The sequence below is a fragment of the Macrotis lagotis genome, chromosome X (assembly GCF_037893015.1).
Source record: "Macrotis lagotis isolate mMagLag1 chromosome X, bilby.v1.9.chrom.fasta, whole genome shotgun sequence".
Lineage (NCBI taxonomy): Eukaryota > Metazoa > Chordata > Mammalia > Peramelemorphia > Peramelidae > Macrotis > Macrotis lagotis.
In genome coordinates, this window is record NC_133666.1 from 109,502,956 (window position 1) to 109,525,756 (window position 22,801).

Genomic DNA, 22,801 nt, shown 5'->3' on the forward strand with positions numbered 1-22,801 from the left:
CTAACTCATACAAATTTTGTTTTCAGCTAGGTGAATTAGAGTTGTGACTATTTCCTATAACAAATCTGACTGCCATGGGATGTTCAGATCTGATTCAAAATAGGGTAGATGATCTGCCAGTTTCAGTAACTCATATTAATGCTCTCCTTTATTGAGACTGATAACTCAAATGAGTATGCTACACATTTTCCCTCTATTAGTAAGAAGGAAATTTCTGTATATTTTTATTCTACTGTAAATCTAGACTCTAGTATCTATATGGCACATTCATAATAAGGAAATTTAATATTTTCATCCTTTTTGAGAAATAGGACACAATCTAGCATATCATGATGTCAAACATTAATTCCCAGTACTTAATAGTACTTTATAAACACTAATACAGTAAGTTTTATAACTCCCTTGAGGCAAATATTTTATCAAATGAATCCTAATTTAACAGGTAGCAGAATTGTGATATTAAAAGGAGGTTGAAATCACAGAAGAAAATTCTGTAAGAAACAATCTAGTACCCATGATTTCCTTTGTCCTTGTGTTATTTATTCCATTGCCCCTACAAATATGATTTCTCTCAAATAATCCAATAGCTCACTTAAGTTTTAGTTGTCCCATTGGGAAATAAATGAATGATTTTTTTGGTATATTCACAGAAATATTTGACATCTCTCATCCTCACACATTTTTATTTTAATAAGTCAGGAAATTAGCTGACTTTGAAAATAAATCCTCTGAATTCTCTAGTATTCAGGAGCAGGAGAAAGAAGAAACTTTCTGAGTCTAAATCTTTAGGACAGACAACATGGTTTATGAAAGAAATTTATAAACTTTGACTTCTAACAACATCACAGTCAAACATTTATTTAAGGAATACTAGATCTGAGCCTTACCTTGTGACCTGGGATGAACTGGGATCTGGTTTTGGTGCTTTAATGGGGACAGCATAAATATCAGGATGCTTCTGAGCAATTTCAAGCTGTGATGAAAGATAAAGAAGTTAGAAAATTGGCCAGTGGACCTAAAGGGAGCCCAGGCTTTCTTTCTTTCTTTCCTCCTTCTTTGACCCAGATCAACCATATTGGTGAAGTGTTTGAAAATGATACCTGACAGGAGGGCTTCCTGTTATTAATTTCTAGGAAAGGAGGAAAACTGGATGAGGCTATCTCATACTTTCTATGGGTGAATTATGTCTAGTGATATAATCAAATGTGAAAGATACCCATAGGCATTCATGCTTGCCTGTGACATTATCACTGATAATGATAAAGAAGCCCCCAAAACTTTTTATTAAGCAGTAAGAGAATTTTATTATTTTAGGCAAAAAAAGTTTTTTTGAAGCAGTTCAAATTTCAAACACTCCACAATACAAATTTATTTATTCTAGAGAAAACAATTTTCCATTCCCTCTCTAACACTGAAATGGAAGCCAAATATGCCAATATATACAATCTACTCAAGTGATCCTATATTCCACACAAGAAATAAAATAGCCCAGGTAGATTTAAATTTTTTAAATATATTTTACCCTTGCATTCTGTGCTTCTTGGAGTTCTTGCATTCTTTGTATCCTTGCCTTGTGATCCATCTTCTCAAATATTTTAACTTTGCCCAGAACTGACTTTGGAGCATTGTCTATTTCTTCCCTGTTTCCTTCATCTTCCTCATTTTCTTGGGAAGGGAAAGTAGGTGTAGAAGGCTTCAATATAGAACGTCCAAAGGCAGGTTTTTGAGGAACAGGTGGAGCATATATTTTAGTAGCTGCCCCAGTAATTTCATTACTGGAAGTAACAGAATTGTTTGGTTTGTATTCATAGGACTTGGGAATGTCATAAGATTCATCTTTGTTTTGGAGTTTGGCCTGCAAATAACAAAAATGTATAAGCTTTCATCATAGGATCACAACTACAGAATTTCTTTAGTCTAATATCTAATTTGGAAACTGAACCCAGGGAGATTGAAAGGGCAATGCTGTACAGATAGTGTGAATTAAGAGGTAAAATTTACCGCTAGGTCATAAAACCAAAGACTGAATTGGAAGGAACCTTAGAAGGCCAGGTAATCCAAAATTTTTATTTTACAGAGAAAGAAAAGGGCTTAGAGAGATTATGTGATGCTCTAGTAAGCAGAAGACACAGAATTAGAATTTAGGTCCTATAGATTCTAGCATCAATGTTCTTTCCAACAAAATATATTGCCCTTCAGATTATCTTTATCTTAAATAAGTGGGATAGTAAACTCTTGGTATACATTTCTTTTTTTTTTAATTTTTTGCAAGGCATTGGGGGGTTAAGTGACTTGCCCAAGGTCACACAGCTAGGTAATTATTATGGGTCTGAGACTGGATTTGAACTCATGTCTTCCTGACTCCAGGGCTGGTACTCTATCCATTGTGCCATCTAGTTGCCCCTTGGTATCCATTTCTGTAGACAATTGCTGTTTTAAATGGTATTCCAAAATAGGAAGGTAAATGTGTACTAGTCAGCATATCTCTTTGTTTCCCAGGAGGGTAAATTCATGAACATTTCAAGGAAAACCAAGCTAAACTAGATGCAAACTCTAAGACTAATCATAGAATTGAGAGTAGAATATTTACTAGACTACCTAGCAATTTTTTCTGAATTAAAAGGATTTGATTTGTTTTGAGTTTTATAATTTTCCCCCCAATCTTATTTCCCTCCCCCACCCCCCACAGAAGGCAATTTGCCAGTCTTTACATTGTTTCCATGGTATACATTGATCCAAATTGAATGTGATGAAAGAGAAATTATATCCTTAAGGAAGAAACAAAGTATAAGAGATAGCAAGATCAGTCAATAAGGTATCGTTCTTTCTCTGGATACAGATGGTATTCTTCATTGCAGACAGCCCCAAATTGTCCCTGATTACTGCACTGATGGAATGAGCGAGTCCATCAAGGTTGATCATCACCCACATGTTGTACCTATCAATTTTGATTACATATCAGCCGAAAGGTTTTCACTAACAGCATGTTAATTAATGCTTTTGACCAGAAATTTTCTCTGTTCTAAATTCTATATTTTAAAAATCCCAAAGTACAGAGTTGAAGGGAAATATTTTATTAGAATGAAAATAAAGTGTTTATGATATAGTTTTGCTTTGTGGTTGGAGAGGAGTCAGATGATAAAAGCCTGTATTGCTTTATACTTATTCAGTACCCTTTGGGTATAGGCTGAATAATCAAAAACTTTTTTTTCTAAGAACAGCCAACTGGGGCGGCTAGGTGGCGTAGTGGATAAAGCACTGGCCTTGGAGTCAGGAGTACCTGGGTTCAAATCCAGTCTCAGACACTTAATAATTACCTAGCTGTGTGGCCTTGGGCAAGCCACTTAACCCCATTCGCCTTGAAAAACCTAAAAAAAAAACCCAGCCAACTTCCAAAATGTGGTTTTTAGAGCTGTCATATGCTAGAAAGAAAAATACAAGTATTTTAAGAACTTTCATTCCAAGCTTTCAATACTTCTTTTTAAAAGATTTAAAAGATTGAAGTTTAAAAATTAAAGATTAACAGGCAGCTAGGTGGCACAGTGGATAGAGCACTAGCCCTGAAGTCAGGAAGACTTAAGTTCAAATCTGACCTCAGACACTTAATACTTATTTAGCTGTGTAATCTTGGGCAAGTCAACTTAATCCCATTGCCTAGCAAAAAACCAAAAAACAAAAAAAGTTATAAAAATTAAAGATAAAAAGATTAATGGTGCCCAATATTTCATTTCTTAAAAGCCTTTCATTCTTACTCCTTTTATTCCCTGATGTTAGGTTTTTCTAAAGTTTAAAATAAAAATAATAAGACCTAATCTTTATGTAGCATGTTAAGGCTTACACAATGTTATATAAAATATTTACACAATATATATGATATATATAATGTGTTATATATCATAAAGGGCAGATAGTTGGCTCAATAGAGTGCAGGACTCAAAAGGACTTGAGTTCAAATCTGGTCTCAGACAATTACTAGCTGTGTGACTGGGCAAAAAACAAATCACTGTTTTCTTTAGCTTCCTCATCTGTAGAATGAACTGAAATATGAAATGGCAAACCATTCCAATATTTGTCCCAAATGGGGTCAAAAAGAGTCAGACATGAATAAATTATGCATATCTGACTCATATGAAATCTCACTTAAGACCTACCTATAGAAATTACATTATTATATTATTTCTCTTTTTCAGCTAATAAACTGAGGGACACAGGTCTTCTCAATTCAAAACTGAGGTTGCAATTCAATGTTAAATTCAATTTTAATCTTAGAGAAAAGAAGCAGGCTTTATTTTTTTCTTTTAATAAGATGTGTGGCTGAGATTAGGGTGCTGTTTTTGGAAAAAACAACTTTCTTTTCTTTCCCATCAGCATACCTTTGGTGGCTCGGGCTTGAATGCTGGAGGTGGGCTAGTGTCCCTAAGTTGGTCTCTACTAACAGCCCTTCTCATCTGACCTCTTGGCTCTGGGCTGGATTTCCTTATGCTCTACAAGAAATGAAGGAGTTCACTTACAACAAGAACATCGAGGTAGAGATACCAAAGTAACAGTCAGTTTTTCTTGTTTCCTGGTATGTTGACTACTTTTTCTTAAGCTTAAGGTAGAGTCAGATTTTGAGTAGAACCCAGATACACTTTTTTTTAAAAAGTATTTTATAAGCACTTAATATTTTAAAATTTTTGTGCTTTTTAAGTAGAACCCAGATACACTTTTTTAAAAAAGTATTTTATAAGCACTTAATATTTTAAAATTTTTGTGCTTTTTAGCAAAGTTTTTGCTGTGTGTGCTAGAAGCATACACTATTGAAGAACATTTTCCCCATCAGAGTTAAAATCTGTTCCAATAGAACATAAATCCCTTGGAGATCAAAGTCAGATACAAAGCCTTTAATCTAGTAGATTAAAAAATTTTTTGAATTGAAAATTCAAGTTAAAATTTTATTATTTTTATATTTTATTTGGTATAGACCAGTGAATTAGTACAGCGACATTTCTCCACTTTTTATAATTTATATACTCTTAGAAAATTGGCTGGGTTATCAAGAGGTTAAGTGACATGTCCAGCTATCCAGCCAGTCTTGACTATGACAGATTTAGGACCTAGTCCCTGATCTTCCTGAATTCAGGGCTAGCTGTTCTATCTCCAATTCCATACTATATCTTTTATTATTCTCCCCGAATGTTATTGTCTCTGGCCTCTGAAATAGTATAATAAAACATATGAACCTAATGATTTTTTCTCTAAAATTCCTTTTTTAATTTTATGTAGTTATTTTTAGCAAAGTAGCCTTTTGCACTCATTTTCCCTTATTTTCCCTTTTCATTTAATAAAGAGCAAATTCAGATTTCATTCATTGAAATCAACTTGAATTGAAATTACATATATTTAAAACTTCATTTGAATGGATCAATATATATATATATGGTTATGTTCATGTGCAAAAAATATGTATGTCTATATTTTGTGTATAAAAACATATATTAATCATAATTTGAGAAATCAAAATAGTGGAAGCTGATTGGGGAGAAATGAAACCAACTGATAAACATGAAATACATACTAAAATAGTATTAAAAAGGAGCATTCAACTATTTAGAATCCTTAGCAGTACATATGACTACCTAGATTATCAATGGATACCTTTTACTATGCAATTTAAAAACAAATGATTGTCAAAACTCTTTTTACTATTAAGCTAAATAATTAAAGGGAGGAAAAGAAAAAAGATGGATGAGAAAGTCATCTCTGCTCACTTGGCAAATTTTTTTTCTTGTCAGTGAGCACTGCTGGCAGGGTTTGTCTCTTACCTCTTCATGTTGCACTGGTTCAGATGAACGGGTAATGGATGAAACTTGGGGCTCCTCTGCTGGTTCATCAAGTTCATTATCAGTATACGCGCCTCCTTCTCCATCTGTGTCTTCAAAGTCACTAATCAAGCGGCTATCACAGCTCAGATAGTCAGCACCCATAGCAGTTAAGTAGGACATTCGGTCATCCATATCATCATCCATTCCTTCCAACTTGGGGAGCAGGGAGGGAAAGATGATTTTATGGATTTAGTAAGTTTGTCAATAATGCTAAAAGCTAATACTCAAGATAGTTTAAAGGTCACAGAATAACTAGATTTATCTTTTAAAACTGACTTTTCCTTAATAGGGTTAGACTTCACTGGCACCTTTTAAATTTTAATATTCCATTTTAATGACTTTCCTTTGAGCTTTAAATATTGACCATAATCTTCAGTTCTTTTCTTAGGCACAAATTAATTTCCTTGTGCTAGTCTTCTTCAATCCAATTTGCACAGCAGCATAATTGCTCAAAAATTTCAACATTTCTCTCAAGTCAAATAAAGTAAAAAATTTTAAGGCATTCAAGACCCTGTACATTTGGCTCCCCCAAATAGAGTAGCTACCATTTCCTATAAATGTACAGGGTCATCTGATTGCATGATTTTATTCATAATGTTTGCTCAAAAGCTATCTCCTTTCATGAAGCTCTTCCTGCACTTTATTTCTACAGTACCAAGTTTGCAACATTCATGAGAAACTTATTTATTTCATATTAGTTTATATTGTTGCTATTACTCTGTGACTCTTATAGCTCCCTCTTACTAAACTTAAATTTCATAAAAGATGAAATCATTACTATGGGGGAAGCTAGGTAGAACAGTAGATACAGCACCAGGGCTGGAGTCAGGAGGACCTGAGTTCAAATCCAGCCTCAAATACTTAATAATTGCCTAGCTCTGTGGCCTTGGGCAAGCCACTTAGCCCCATTGACTTAAATAAATAAAATAATAAAAAACATAAAAAATCATTATCATGTATAACTTTGCTTCTCATATAGAACTTAACTCAATAAATGGTTGGTTCATTTATATTTGTTGCATGAATAAATAATGACATCCAAAACAATGAATAAAGTTAAATCATTTACTAATGTCAATCACAAGAAACTAACAATTACAGACTGCCAGATATCTTAAAGTATCAGTAATGTATTTCAAATATAAACTGATTTCACCAAAGAATCCCAGGACTGGAAGTCATATAAATTATATCTTCTCACCTTGCCCCCTACATTAACTATTATTCTAAAAATCGGAGGAGGGGATAAAATTCTCAGGGAGTAGGAGAAGTTATATGGACAGTTCCTTTTAAAGAAATAGTTTTTTTTCCTAATTACATATAAAGACAATTTTTAACATTAATTTTCAAAAAGTTTTGATTTAGAAATTTTTCCCCTTCCCTCTCAAACAATTTGATATTAGTTATAGATGTACAATCATGTAAATTATATTTTCATATTAGTCATGTTGTGAAAGAAGAACCAGAACAAAAGAAAAAACACAAAAAAAATCAAGTGAAAAATAGTATGCTTTGATCTGCATTCAGACTGTCAGTTTTTTCTTTGAAAGGGAATAGTATTTGTCATCATGAGACCATCGGAATTATCTTCAATCACTAAGTCTTTCAAAGCTGATCACTGTACAATGTTGCTGTTACTTTATAAGTCTTTCTAGGTTTTCCTGAAATTTGTCTGTTCATCATTTCTTTTAGCAGTAGATTCCATTTAAAAGTCCCCCCAAAGCTCAACTCCCAAAAGGCTTTTTCCTCCTCCCAACATTCTCCCTTTGATGTGTGGTAGTTTTTCAGGGGGATAGTTCCCTCAGTAGCCTCCCTTTGCCATGTCTCCTCTTCTTATGAAAATGAATTTGGTCCTAACTAGACATTTTTGTATTAGAGTTGAACTCTTTTACTTGGATATTGGTCATTTTCATACAAGCAAAATATTTTGAATTGTGTGTATGTGTATTTTTTAGGGGAAGGAGATGTCTTTCTGATTCTTCACCAAAACTTGGTAAGGGTTGGGCAGTTTTACTTTATGTAAGGATTTGATCTATAAACTACATTTTTCTTCCTGAAGTAATCTCACTTACTGGAAGCTATCCTAGGTTTAAAATATTTCCAGCAAAGGAGATTTTATAGCTACCTCAGTTACCTGATCCAAATAAGATTATTACTTAATCTCTTCTTGCCTCTTCTCTAGGGAATCAGTTTCAGGTTTTTTTTTTTTTAGCTTCTAGATGTAACATATTTTAAAAATTACTTTCATGTCTGTCTTCTGAAATGTTCTTCCAACTTCTTCTGGTCTCTCAAAAGCTATATTCTGATTTGTATAAAAGGGAATTTTAACACTATACATTGGCTTCCCCCCTTCCAAGTCCTTTACCTTTCCTAGTTGAGGATTTATGAAATTGAGAACTGTACTAAACATATGTTTAATTCAGTTTTTATGGAAATTGGTTCATTATATCATAACAACTACTTTAGATGAAAATGAAAAAGTTGTATAGAATAGTAAGACATCCTTTATACATACCTTTCCTTCTGAGACCCAAACTGCTTCTCCTTGCTGCTGTTGAATTAAATCTTTTAAGCTGCCAAACCAGCTGTCATTGGCTGAATTGAGATCGATTGTACCTATAGAAAATAAGGACACATTTTCATAAACTGACCACCTACTGCACCACCTAGAATACCAGCACTGGAATCAGGAGGACTTAAGTTCAAATTTGGCCTCAGACACTTTACACTAGCTGTTTGACCTTGTGTAAGTCACTTAACCCAGATTGTTTTCTCATCCTGATTCATATCTGGCCACTGGACCCAGATGGCTCTGGAGAAGAAAATGAAGCTGGTGAATTAGAACAGCACTTCTTCACTCAAATCCAAATCACGTGCATGTCCTGACCTCCCTGGTGTCATAGTCTTCTTCACAAATGAAGGACAAACATCAGGATCATCACCTTAAAAAGACTAATTAACTTTAAAACAATGACATGCTTTGTTAATATACCTTTGACTCAATTTAATAATAAATTAATAAAAGAATATATGGGACTCTCTTCATGAAAATTTCAACATGTTTCTAACTTCTAGTCTTTTAGAGCATTGCCTGAAGCTCAAAGAGATTAAACACCCATGCTGGTTAAATGTTAGAGGTAAGTTGTGACCTCAGATCTTTCTGACTTCAGTTCTATCACTCTATTCACTATCTCATGCTGCCTCTCCTAATTTATATAAGCTCTTAAATTTATATAGCACTTAAAAGTTTTGTTAAGACTTTAAACCATTATATCACTTACCAATTTTAAGCTCTACTGCTAATACTTCCTAGCTATATGAACCAAGGTTATATCACAACCTCTCTGAACCTCAGTGTCTTCATCTATACCTAGAATATTAATAGAATCTCACTCACAGAATTGTTGTGAGAACCAAAATGAGAAAATGAAAAAAAAAAGTCAAATTTAATACATTGAGCATGATATTAAAAAACTAATCAATTTCCTTGACTATGCCTGGATTACCATGGCAATTTAATTCTAGGTTGCTTTAACAACTTTTAGCCAAAGAATTTACAGAATATTGCCACCCATTATAAGTTGGTGGGTATACAGAGAATATAAACAAGTTAGTCTGAACCAAGTATAACTTTTTCTTTTAGGTTTTTGCTCGGCAAGTGGGGTTAATTGGCTTACCCAAGGTCACACAGCTAGGTAATTAATTATTAAGTGTCTGAGACCGGATTTGAACCCAGATACTCCTGACTCCAAGGTTGGTGCTTTATCCACTACACCACCTAGCTGCCCCCAAGTATAACTTTCAAAATATAATTCAGAAGGTAGATTCTCTGGTTAAAAATTTTTTAAGTGTTTTCTAAATTTAAAAAAATTGATCATCTGTAGAATGTTGGGTTATTCATGACCCTATTCCCCTCAAGAAAATTTGACTTGTATTAATGGTATTCAATTTACCATATCTTTGTATTTATGCAAATACTTCTACTATTTATGAAAATTAAAAAGAATAATACCTACTAAAGACTGTCTTTCAAAAGGTGACAATAAATGAACATTTATAAGATAGTAAAAAGCAAAAAGGACAAAAGATGATGGTGATGGCATTAGGAATATGCCAATATCAATAAATCAGAACATTAAATTCATCAGAGCATAATTCTTAATAAATCTCAGAAAATTGGCAATTATAAGCATAAATCAGTGATGCAAAGATTGTGGCCAGTAAGTCTTGACAGTAAAAATATGGAAACACATAAAAGAAAACAGGCAAAGCATATTAAAAATAATAACAATACTATATTTTTATATCTTTAAAACATGATTTATATTATAGATAATATATACATAGACACATAGACAAAAGTTAAACTTAAAGATTCACATAAGATGATGTATCCAATCATTAATGTATTGGATTCTTTCCAATTTTGAAACCATATAGGTTAAATAATAGAAATAAATGCATCAGATAATTCTGATAGTGTAATGTTATTGGTGATATATATTATTATTTATTCTGATGAAATTCTACTGTTGATCTTTGGAAATCTCAAATCTCAGGTTATTTGTTCAAAGAAGCTAGAACATTACCAGAATATATTGTGCCAAGGGAAAAAACCCAAACCCCTGTGTTTGGTATTTGAAGGGTAAGCTATTTTAACTAGAAATTTCAAAGAATAATTATGATTTATTATTTCTGAGTTATGGTCCCATATGATCTGTACCAAAGAGTTTTCCATCTGTGGTCATATCACATTTCTATTATATGAGAGGAAACAATCTGAAAGTAGTCCTCCAGGGACTAAACTCAAATGAGTATAAAATGGAAAATTCTAGAGAAGAATTAGGGTACAAAGATGCTGTTTACAAAATACCAACTTAGTTTCTATCTGGATATAAATGTAAATACAATCAATCCTATGTATAGAAAAACTAAACTTAAAAGTATAGAGAGGGTAATGTATATTCAATCTATTTACAAACAAAATGAAAAACCCCACATATTCCAATTACAAATAATGTGGTGTTTTTTTTTTTTACAAGGCAAATAGGGTTAAGTGGCTTGCCCAATGCCACACGGCTAGGTAATTATTAAGTGTCTGAGACAGGATTTGAACCCAGGTACTCCTGACTTCAGGGCCGGTGCTTTATCCACTGTGCCACCTAGCCGCCCCATTGCGCCACCTAGCTGCCCCAATAATGTGTTTTTAAAAAAATGAGAGCACTATATAAGTTAACTGACTAATTTTATATATAAAGACAACACTTTACTTGTTAGCTTATTAATTGAGGTAAGAATGAGAAAAGCTTGAAAGTTTTTGAATTAAAACAAAAAGTACATCAAGTCAACTCTCATCTTGGAATCACTCTTCAAGCAGAAAAATCAACAATTCTAGTTGATATGTTTTGTCATTTTAATGAAAGTTCTACAAAATTTCCTGATGCTTTAAAGTGTACAATTTAAAATAAATGTGTGCCCTAGGTTTTGATGCCTAGGAAATAACCACAATTACATAGTAATTTATGGTAGTCACAAAATTTAAATAAATCCTTAAAAAAGTGAAGCACTGTGGCATAGTGAATAGAAAATCTAGTAAAAAACGTAGTCTAAGGGTCAGGTTCTAAAGCTGAGATGTGTTGGCTGTGTGATCAATTTACTCAACCTCTCTCAGCTCTGGTAATTCTCTAAAACATAAGTAGCAGAGAAGTTGATAAGCCTTAATTGATGGTACACAGACTTTCCCCATACAGGAAATTTGATTGTATCAGTGAAATTACAGGCACAGTCCCTAACCACATAGATCTAAACTGTATGAATATAATAGCAAAATAATTCTTTAATCCTCACATTCTAAGTCTATGGAAAAAAATCAAAGATCTAATTACTTTTATGAGTGGTTTGCCACTCAAGACTGACATTCTCAAAATTCCGTGATTGTGTGAACAATGCCCATTGTCCCCAATACTATCATCCCACAGAGCCACTTCTTTAGATCAAGGAGAACACAGGCATTGAAAGGAACCCAAAATGAGAAATTATTTCACCAACAATGCACATTTTCATGGAAGTACAACACAAAAAGTTCAAAAGAGAAACGTGCCTAGATTTAGAGCACAAGAACTTGCCATTTAACAATAAATATGAGCAATTAGTTTGAAATCCCAAAACAATAAAACAAATAAACAAAACCTCTGCTAGACAGAAGCAATGTTTTATAGTGGAGAGAGTAGTGGCTTGAGAGTTAAGGAATGAACTTTTTGAAAACAATTATAAAATACTTCTGACACAAATTAAATCAGATTTAAATAACTGGGCAAAATATCAACTGCTCATGGATAGGTAGAGCTAACACAATAAAAATGACAATTCTACCAAAACTAAACTACCTGTTTAGTGCCCTACCAATCAAAATTCCAAAAAATTATGTTAATGAGTTAGAAAAAATTGTAAATAAATTTATATGGAGAAATAAAAAGTCAAGAATTTCCAGGAATTTAATGAAAAAAAGTGCAAAAGAAGGGGGCTTAGCCCTACCTGATCTAAAATTATATTATAAAGCACCAGTCATCAAAACTGTCTGGTATTGGCTATAGAGTGGTGGACCAGTGGAATAGACTAGGTGCAAAAGCAGGAGATGATTATAGTAATCTGCTGTTTGATAAACCCAAAGAGTCTAGCTATTGGGATAAAAACTCTCTCTTTGATAAAAACCGCTGAGAAAACTAGAAGCTAGTATGGAAGAAACTTAGATTAGACCAACACCTAACACCCTGTACCAAGATAAAATCCAAATGGTTACAGGATTTAGACATTAAAAACAATACTATAAGCCAATTAGAAGATCAAGGACTAGGTTACCTGTCAGATTTATGGAAAGGGGAGCAGTTTATGACTAAGGAAGAGATGGAGAACATCACCAAAAACAAACTAGATGATTTCAATTTCATTAAATTAAAAAGCTTTTGCACAGATAAAATCACTGTAACCAAAATCAAAAGAAATGTAGTAAATTGGGAAACAATCTTTACAACTAATGATTCTGACAAAGGACTCATTTCTAAAATATACAGAGAACTGAGTTATATTTTTAAAATAAAAAGCCATTCCCCAGTTGACAAATGGTCAAAGGATATGCAAAGGCAATTTACAGATGAGGAGATCAAAGCAATCCATAGCCATATGAAAAATTGCTCTCAATCATTAATTATTAGAGAAATGCAAATTAAAGCTTCTCTGAGGTATCACCTCACACCTCTCAGATTGGCCAATATGACCCGAAATGATAAGATCATTGTTGGAAGGGTTGTGGGAAATCTGGGACACTATTACACTGTTGGTGGAGCTGTGAACTCATCCAACCCTTCTGGAGAGCTATTTGGAACTATGCCCAAAGGGCAACAAAAATGTGCATACCCTTTGACCCAGCAATACCACTACTGGGTCTATACCCTGAAGAGATTATGAAAAAGGATAAAAATATCACTTGCACAAAAATATTTAAAGCAGCCCTGTTTGTGGTGGCAAAGATTTGGAAATCAAGTAAATGTCCTTCAATTGGGGAATGGCTTAGCAAACTGTGGTATATGTATGTCATGGAACATTATTGTTCTATTAGAAACCAGGAGGGACGGGATTTCAGGGAAGCCTGGAAGGATTTGCATGAACTGATGCTGAGCTAAATGAGCAGAACCAGATGAACACTGTACACCCTATCAGCAACATGGGGATGATGTTCAACCTTCTTTTTTTTTAGTTTTTTTGGGTTTTTTTTGCAAGGCAAATGGGGTTAAGTGGCTTGCCCAAGGCCACACAGCTAGGTAATTATTAAGTCAGCTAGGTAATTATTAAGTGTCTGAGATCACATTTGAACTCAGGTACTCCTGACTCCAGGGCCAGTGCTTTATCCACTCTGCGACCTAGCCGCCCTGGTGATGTTCAACTTTGATGGACTTGCTCATTCCATCAGTGCAACAACCAGGGACAATTTTGGACTGTCTGCAATGGAGAATACCATCGGTGTCAAGATAAAGAGCCGTGGAGTTTGAACAAATTTCAAGGACTATTCCCTTTAATTTAGGAAAAAAACCACATATCTCATTGTCTGATCTTGTTATCACATTTATTTTGGATCAGTGTACAACATGGAAATAAAATAGACTGACAGATTGCTTTCCATGGCGGGGGGGGGAGTAAGATTGGGAGAAAAACTGTAAAACTCAAAACTCAAATAAAATCTTTAAAAATTAAAAAAAGGGGTGGCTAGGTGGTGCAGTGGATAAAGCACTGGCCCTGAAGTCAGGAGTACCTGGGTTCTAATCTGGTCTCAGACACTTAGCAATTACCTAGCTGTGTGGCCTTGGGCAAGACACTTAACACCATTACCTAGCAAAAACCTAAAAATAAAAAAATTTAAAAAAAGAGTTAAGGAATGGGACTCCATATCCCATCTCTGTCAACACCTGTGAGACCTTGGGCACAATGTTTAATCTCCCTGGGCCTCAGTTTCCACACCTATAAAATGAAGTTAGCCTGAATGGTCTCTGGTGTCACTTCCACTCTAGTCTTTCTAGATCTAGAAAAAAGTATTCACGTGCTGTAACATATTCAACTTTATTAGATGATAATGTTATTTCCAAAGTTTCATAAATGTTTTTCCAAAATCACTACAGTTTATAGTTATTCCTTCCCTTCTTAATGCTTCTTGTCCCACTATTTGAAAAGTTACAGGACAAAATTTGCTTACCTGTAAAAAGATGAGCACAAGTCTTTTTTAGTTTATTGGCTTGATCATATAGCTTCCGAGAACTCTTGTTAGATGTAGGATTCAACCTTTGTCTCATTGTTTTCACTCCCTGTCTAGAGTCCGGGTTGAAGAAGATCACAATTGGGAACCACTGGGTATAGTTTAATAAATCCACAGCTTTAGGGGTCACATCCAGAAGAGCATGCTTATTCTGTTATGAAAAGATGAATAATGTCTTTGTATAAGAGCAAAAGAAAAAAATTACTTAAGGCAATTGAATTTTTGGAAATCAATCACACACTCATATATGATGGTAAGCAAAGACAGCAGCAGGCATTAGGAATTCATAATTACCTAAAGATAACAAGGAAACCATTTTTTCCATAATTTTCCTGTTTTATTGTATATGTATAACCTTTATCAGATTACTTACTGTCATAGGGAAAGGGGAGGGAAAAAGAGGGAAGCAAAAATATATAGAAAACAAAATCTTACAAGAAATGAATGTTGAAAATTATTTTTACATGTAACTGGGAAAATATTCGTGTTTTCCTCATTATCACTTCTTCCAGAACAAATCTAAAGTAAAGTTGTTAATACAATGAGGACTCTGTTAAGAACATATACATTCCATTCCTTTCCTTCACTGTGGCCTACAAATAAACTCATAAGATCCTTTCTATAAAAAACCTTCATCTGACCTTTCCATTCTTTTCAAGTGATCAACCTATATCTCTTCCTTCCCTCTTACAACCAAACTCTTGATACCTCCACTTCTTATTCCTTTGTTGTCCCTTGCAATCTGACTTCTGAAATCAACCATTTAATTGCTAGTGCTCAGCTCAAGACCTTAAGATTTCTTAATTGCTAAATATGTCTTTTCTCCATCTTTATGCTTTTGATCACCCTATTCTAAATACTCTTTTCTCCATTGGCTTTTGTGACTGAGAACTGAGAACTTAGTTCTCATCTTTATCTGATGTTTGGACATATCCTGGAATTTTTTCCTGAGCCCTTTTCTCTTCTTTCCCTATAGGCTCTGGATGAATTTATCAGCTCCTGTGGGTTAAATTGTCATAACTATCCTCATCCAACTTGATTTCTTTGAAGCATTTGATGCTACTGATCATTCTCTTATTTGAGGATTTTTTGGAGGAGAGAATGATATTGCACTTTCTTGGTCACCCATCTGATCACTCTTCAGTGTTTTGTTTGATCATCATCTATGTCCTTTCCTCTAACTCCAGGAGATTTTCTCTTTATACATACTTGATGACTTTATTATTCCCATGGGTTCAAACTCTACAAAGATGATATCTCAATCTACATATCCTCCCCTAGTTTTTCCCCTGGGCTCCAATCCCGTGTCACCTAACAGCTTATTACACATTTTGCATTGGATGTCCTTTAGAATCTCAAACTCAGGGGCATCTAGGTGGCGTAGTGGATAAAGCACCGGCCCTGGAGTCAGGAGTACCTGGGTTCAAATCCGGTCTCAGACACTTAATAATTGCCTAGTGGGCAAGCCACTTAACCCCATTTGCCTTGCAAAAAACCCCCACAAAAACAAAACCCTAAAAAAAAAAAAATCTCAAACTCAATAAATCCAACATAGAATCTCTCATTTCTCTACTGAACTCAAGTTAGGCCACATCAACTACTTTGGACATCACCATTTAGATGTCCTACAGATATCTAAAATTCAACATGTCCAGAAAGAACTTCTTATCCCTTTACTTAAACCCATCCTACATCTTATTTTTTTCCTTTTGAATGAGCTTATCAACATCCTTCTAGTTGTTTAAGTTAAAAATGTTGAAGTTATTCATTATTCATCCTCACCTACTATGTGTAATGTTGCCAATTCTTGTTAATTTTGCTTCTCTATGATAACTCTTTGCCTTTTCTCTTTTATACAGTCATTCATTATCCTAATTTAAGCCCCAATCATTAGGTCTACACTACTGCAAGGGTCATCTAAACCTTTTTTGTTTTATTTTATTTAAGACAATGGGGTTAAGTGACTTGCCCAAGGCCACAGAGCTAGGCAATTATTAAGTGTCTGAGGTCACATTTGAACTCAGGTCCTCCTGACTCCAAGGCTGTCGCTTTATCCACTGTGCCACCTAAACCATTTCTTATTTCCTGCCCCTAAACCTTTTCTTATTTCCAATCCCTTCCATTCTTCATACAGTCATGAAAATAATTTTTGCTTTTTTTTTAGAAAAAGCACAGGTCTGATTAAGCAATTCCCTGTCTCCTTTAGGATAAAATATAAACTCTACTTTTTGATATATAAAAGACCTCACAATCTGGTTCCAGGTTACCTTTCCAGGTCCCATTATTCCTATTCATCCTATTCACACAGTGGTGTATTTGCACTATACTACCTCTCTTCTTGGTATCTTTGCACATATACTCTGGCATCAATGAGTGGCTTCCTTACAGAAAACTGTCTGAATTCTTAGACCCTTTTTCTACTAACAAAAAAGAGAAATTAGAAAGTGAACTATCTTGGTGTTGTTCAGTTACTTCAGTGATGTTCAACTCTTTGTTAGTCCATTTGAGTATTTTTTTTTTTTTGCAAAAATTCTGGAATAGTTGCCATTTCTTTCCCCAGCTCATTTTACAATGAGGAAACTAAAGCAAACAAGGTTAAGTGAGCTGTCCAGGATTACACAGCTAGTGTTTGGGGTCATATTTGAATTCAGTTCTTTCTAATTCTAGCTCCAGCAATTTATCTACTTTACCACCTAGTTGCCCCCTGAATTATCATCTTACCTGTTCAATAATCTGCCTCACAGTATTCAATCGCACAACTCCACTGGACTTTTCAGATCCTGCATCTTTTGGTTCTGTCTCTGTGAAAATAGTATTTTTGCTTTTAGAGAGATGAAGTCCAGCACATACATTTTGTACACATAAATAATTAAATCATGTAAAAGACACAAATCCAAACATGGAAAAAAGTGATATGATACTTACTAGCAGTTTGAAATACATCAGGCAAGTCACTGGCCAACTTCTCCATGGCTACATCAGCTATGGGTCCAAACAGGACCACAGGCCTCTTGAAACCAGCTAAAGGAGAAAAGAAAAGTCTTCAGGATATAGGGATAGAGATATAGATATCTATACACATAAACACAAACACACACACAAACACACACACAATCGGTAAGGCACTTAAAATGATTTTCTAGACTTTAGGACTGTAAAATTTGATGTGAGAAGCTGTGTGGACTAAGTAACAAACAAAAAAAATGATCTCTGAGTCAGGAAGACATGGGTTTAAATTCTGTCTCTGATATATGCTAACCGTGTGACCTTGAACAATTCACTTAACCACTAAACACTCCAAGACTTTAAGATGCAGTAAGAGAATTAATCTGCATTTTCAGAAAAAGTTTCCTCATTGGGAGTTCCCTATATTAATGAAATCAGACATCTAAATCAAACATCTAGTTGAATAAAAACTTTTTTTTTTTTAGTTTTTGGCAAGGCAATGGGATTAAGTGGCTTGCCCAAGGCCACACAGCTAGGTAAGTGTCTGAGGCCGGATTTGAACTCAGGTACTCCTGACTCCAGGGCCGGTGCTCTATCCACTGCGCCACCTAGCCACCCCTAAAAACTTTTTTCAAAGAAAAAATTGCTTCCCTCCTAAATTCAGAAATCTTCCATGTCCCAGAGTTATCTTATGAGTATGTTCACTGTACACTGGCCACTTGTTCAGTTCTTTAAAAGAGAGAGAGAAGAATAAAGAAAGAAGTCAAGAAATTAAATTTCTTCTTTTCTAAGAAGTGGATCAGGTGCTCATTACACTGAGAAAGTCATAATGTAGAAAACCAAAAACATTCAATTTTAGATTTTTTATTTTAAACAAACTACAAAAAAGAGCTTTCCCAAACAAACCACCAAAAAGAAGATTTCTATAAAAGTGCAGAATATTCTTTTTTATTTATTTAATTTTTTTTTAGGTTTTTTTTTTTAAGGCAAATGGGGTTAAGTGGCTTGCCCAAGGCCACACAGCTAGGTAATTAAGTGTCTGAGGCCTGATTTGAACTCAGGTACTCCTGACTCCAGGGCTGGTGCTCTATCCACTGTGCCACCTAGCCGCCCCCAGAATATTCTTTAATGCTTCTGGCCTTTTGTGATAATAAATTTGAGAGTAATAGGATAAAAACTTCTGAAAAGCATAAAAAGAAAAAGAATAGAACTCTGAAAATATTCCCTCATTAGGGAATTTCAAAAAACATTTTTACTAAGAAATTGACAAGTTTTTTGTCTGGGTAATGTCTGATGAACTAGATCTTAATATAATTCTACTCTGAAGGCAAACAGACTACCACAGAAGGAAAAAAAAGTCGTGTCTGTATTCCTCACCCTCTCGCAGTAGAACCCTTTCATAGGCTGGGAATTTGGTGCTAACAGATACTATAGCAGTCAAATCCTCTCGACTCTTCCTCAGATTCTTTTTCATTCCAGATCTCTGTCCACGCATTCTCCAGAAATCCGCTCTGTCTCCAGAGTTGTCCCTCTGAGCATTTTGTACACTAGCCATTTGTTCGGCTCTAAAAAAATAAATAAAACAAAGAATTAAATTTCTGAATCTATTTTTTTTTTTAGGTTTTTGCAAGGCAAATGGGGTTAAGTGGCTTCTCTAAGGCTACACAGCTAGGTAGTTATTTAGTATCTGAGCCCAGATCTGAACTCAGGTACTCCTAACTCCAGGGCCACCTAGCTGCCTCCCATATTAATTTCAAAAGTGTTCTCTTGGGTCTCTTTCTGAGCTTCTTTTTATTCCCTTTTGTAAATTTTAAATCATATTTAAGTTTATTTTTTTAGCATCATCCTCCAAACCAAAACTGAAAAAAAAATTTATACCAGTCAATTGGATCAGTCAAACAAGATGACCCAAATGGTCGTTTTTTGTAAAGTTTTTTTTTACAAGGCAGTGGGGGTTAAGTGAATTGCCCAAGGTTACAGTTAGGAAATTAGTATGTATCTGAGACTGAATTTGAACTCAGGTCCTCCTGACTCCAGGGCTGGTGTTCTATCCACTGTACAACCTAGCTGCCCCCTCAAATGGTCAAGTTAAAAAAAAATCTCCGCATGATCAATGCATAACATGCAATCAATGTAAAGACTAAATGAATGCCTTCTGTGGGGTGGGGAGGGAAGCAAGAATGGGGGGAAAATTGTAAAACACAAAATAAATAAAATCTTTCTTAAAAAAATAAAAAAAATATATATCTTCATCTCAGTCCATCATCTATCAGGAGATAAGATGCTTTATCATATGTCTTTTGAAGACATGACTGGTCCTTGTATTGGTCAGGGTTAAATTGTTCAAAGTTGTTTTTCCTTTATGGTGTGCTCGTAAAAGAACTATTCTGGCTCACATTGTATTAGTTCACACTGCTCAGAATTCTCTGGAATCATCTCTATAGTAATTCTTTACAAAGCAAAAATTCCATTAAAGAACTATGTCAAAATTGTTGAGTCAATTCGCAATTGGAGTCTTAGATGCTAACTTTTTTCTTTTTTTCTCTCATAATACACTCATCTTCAAGTTCAGGAATTTTGTTTTGTTTCCAGCTATTCCCCCTTCACATTATCCACTGTCTTACTAATATTCCCCCAAAATGATCCCTGATTTGATACCCTATTAAGTTTGTTTTAATCCTGTACCAAACTTGGTTAAATCTCACTTTGTCCACTTCAGATAAGTTAAGGTCCATCTGATGCTCACTTTTCTTCCATCTTCCATTCTGTATACTCTTCTCATATATCCTGATAACTAGATATAGAAAGATTCCTACTCCTTTCCTTTGTTTTATTTTTTATTTTATTTATATTTATTTATATATTATTTATATTTATTTATTATTTTATATTTATTTCTTTTACATTTTTACATTTTTCTCTTCTCACACTCTCAGAATGAAACTATTCCTTCAGGACTTCTGATATTTTAAATTAATTATTTAACTACTTTTTGAGTCACAGGTTTTGAAAGGACATTTATTTTCCTTTTATAATCACAGTAGCATTCCACCCCATACAACTCCTTTTGGTTACTCAAATAAAATTTCTAAGGTTTCTCTTGCTTTTTATATGTCTAAACTCTTACTGAGCTCAGATCCTATCATCAGAAAAACTTAGAAATTCTCATTCCATCCCCATCCCCTCACACCATACCTCATCCCTCTCCTACACTCTTCACCTTCAGAAAGATTGCATGAACCGATGCTGAGCAAGATGAGCAGAACCAGAAGAATACTGTACACACTAACAGCAACATTGGGGTGATAATCAACCTTGATGGACTTGCTCATTTCATAAGTGCAACAATCAAGGACAATTTTGGGTTTTCTGTGATGAAGAATACCATCTGATTCCACAGAAAAAATTGTAGAGTTTGAACAAAGACCAAAGACTATTACTTTTAAGTTTAAAAAAACCCCCATTATCTTATTATATCATTTTATATTTATATTTATATCATTTTCCTATCTCTTATACTTAAGGATATGGTTTCCTCTCTTATCACATTCAATTTAGATGGATGTATACCATGGAAACAATGTAAAGACTAATGGACTGCCTTCTGGGGTGGGGGTGGAGGGGGAGGGAAGGAAGATTAGGGGAAAAATTGTAAAATTCAAAATAAATAAATAAATAGATTTAAAAGTTAAAAAAATTATGTAGTTTTCATATTCAAATGATTCTTAAATATCTTTAACCTTTTATCAAGGCAATTATTTTTGATAGGATAGTTTACATTTTATTTTATTTTTATATTATTTTGATTTATTTTCTAATATTTCTTGCTTTTTGCTACCTTGTAGAATCACTGATTTCTGTTTAATCTGTCCTGGTTTTCAAGATCATTACTTAAGTTTCCTTACTTAGAAAAAGTAAAGAAAATTTACAACTTTCTCTTCTAAGTTATATATCATCTTAATTCTTTCCTTTGGAGCTTTTATTTACTTTTTTTAATGTCTTGCTTCATTTATTATAGGTATTCATTTAGTCCTTTAGGGTATCTCCTTCCACTTTTTTGGGTTAAGAATATCTGCTGGCATTGCTAGGAAACCATTCTCACCTGCTTTGGGGAACTCTTTAGAGCAACAATAATCTTTTTATTCTGGTTGGCATCTTTTTTGGTTTACTCATCTCTCCAGCTTTACATCATGAATTTAGGTTTTGTGTAAGCATCCCACTGCTGTGATTTTAGGTGGGGTAGTCAGTCCTTAGTCTTGTGGGTCAATTCACTTCCTGTGTTGACTTCCATTTTCTGGAGCTGGCCCTCTTTTATCTTTGAGGTTTAGAATGTTTAATCTTCAGGACCTTTGGAGTCTCTGGGTTGTTCCTGTCTGAATGTTGCTATGACACACTAGTTAATGACAATCTTTAGGCCTTTCTATAGGTTACTGACCCTGAATTATCCATGTACTATCCCAGGCTTGCTCTAAAGGGTAGGATAATTAATTCAGTTTCTCATTGAATTTCTAAATTATTATTCAATCTGTTGTAAATTTTGGGTTATTGCTGGAATGAATCTTGGTAAAAAAAGTTATAAACTTAAGTAGTTCAACAAAATTGACAATTTGATTTTATAATCAAAGAAGATATATATCTCTATATATCTATATCTATATCTATCTATTTATATATATAGATGTAGGTGCTAGTGCCTGGGTGGGGAGCTGTGGTGGGTCAGTGAGTTGCTGCTTGCTGCTGCTGCCGCCTCCAAGTGCTCTGCACTTGTGTAGCCACCACTGCAGCAGCGCCTCCAGCTCCCTTGCATTACTTTTTTGCAGCCCAAACAGGGGACATTATGCCAAAAAGAACGTCTCCTGAGGGTACTGAGGGCAAAGATGCAGCTAAAGTAACTAAATAAGAGCCCACAAGATGGTCTGCAAGATTGTCAGCTAAACCTACACCACAAAAACCTGAACCAAAACCAAGAAAAACCACTAAGGAGGAACCTAGAACAAAGGCTAACAAAGGCGCTAAAGGAAAGAAGGATGAGAAGCAGGAATCTGGAAAGGAAGGTACTACACCTTCTGAAAATGATGAAACTAAAGCCTAAGAGGCATGGAAAACTGAATCTGTAGGTGACAAGGGAGAATGAATTATCAGGAAAATTGGGGGTGGATTTTATGTACTTCTCGGAACAACTTTTTTT

The 22,801-nt window shown here is 34.4% G+C and overlaps 1 protein-coding gene and 1 pseudogene across 4 annotated transcripts in view; one reads left to right on the forward strand and one right to left on the reverse strand.

Moving 5' to 3' along the window:
• The window catches only part of TJP2 (tight junction protein 2), a 179,470-nt gene that overhangs the window by 2,250 nt on the left and 154,419 nt on the right, over positions 1-22,801 (reverse strand). For 3 of the 4 annotated variants that reach the window (XM_074199448.1, XM_074199449.1, XM_074199447.1), the window contains exons 14-22: positions 18,991-19,178; positions 17,593-17,688; positions 17,389-17,468; positions 14,608-14,818; positions 8,380-8,480; positions 5,805-6,017; positions 4,374-4,484; positions 1,523-1,855; positions 888-973 (exon numbers count right to left, since the gene is read on the reverse strand). In XM_074199448.1, the coding sequence (XP_074055549.1) occupies positions 888-973; positions 1,523-1,855; positions 4,374-4,484; positions 5,805-6,017; positions 8,380-8,480; positions 14,608-14,818; positions 17,389-17,468; positions 17,593-17,688; positions 18,991-19,178 (1,419 nt within the window). The remainder of the gene's footprint in view (positions 1-887; positions 974-1,522; positions 1,856-4,373; positions 4,485-5,804; positions 6,018-8,379; positions 8,481-14,607; positions 14,819-17,388; positions 17,469-17,592; positions 17,689-18,990; positions 19,179-22,801) is intronic. The other variant, XM_074199446.1, reaches the window with a different exon arrangement.
• LOC141496874 (high mobility group nucleosome-binding domain-containing protein 3 pseudogene) lies at positions 22,451-22,774 on the forward strand (annotated as a pseudogene).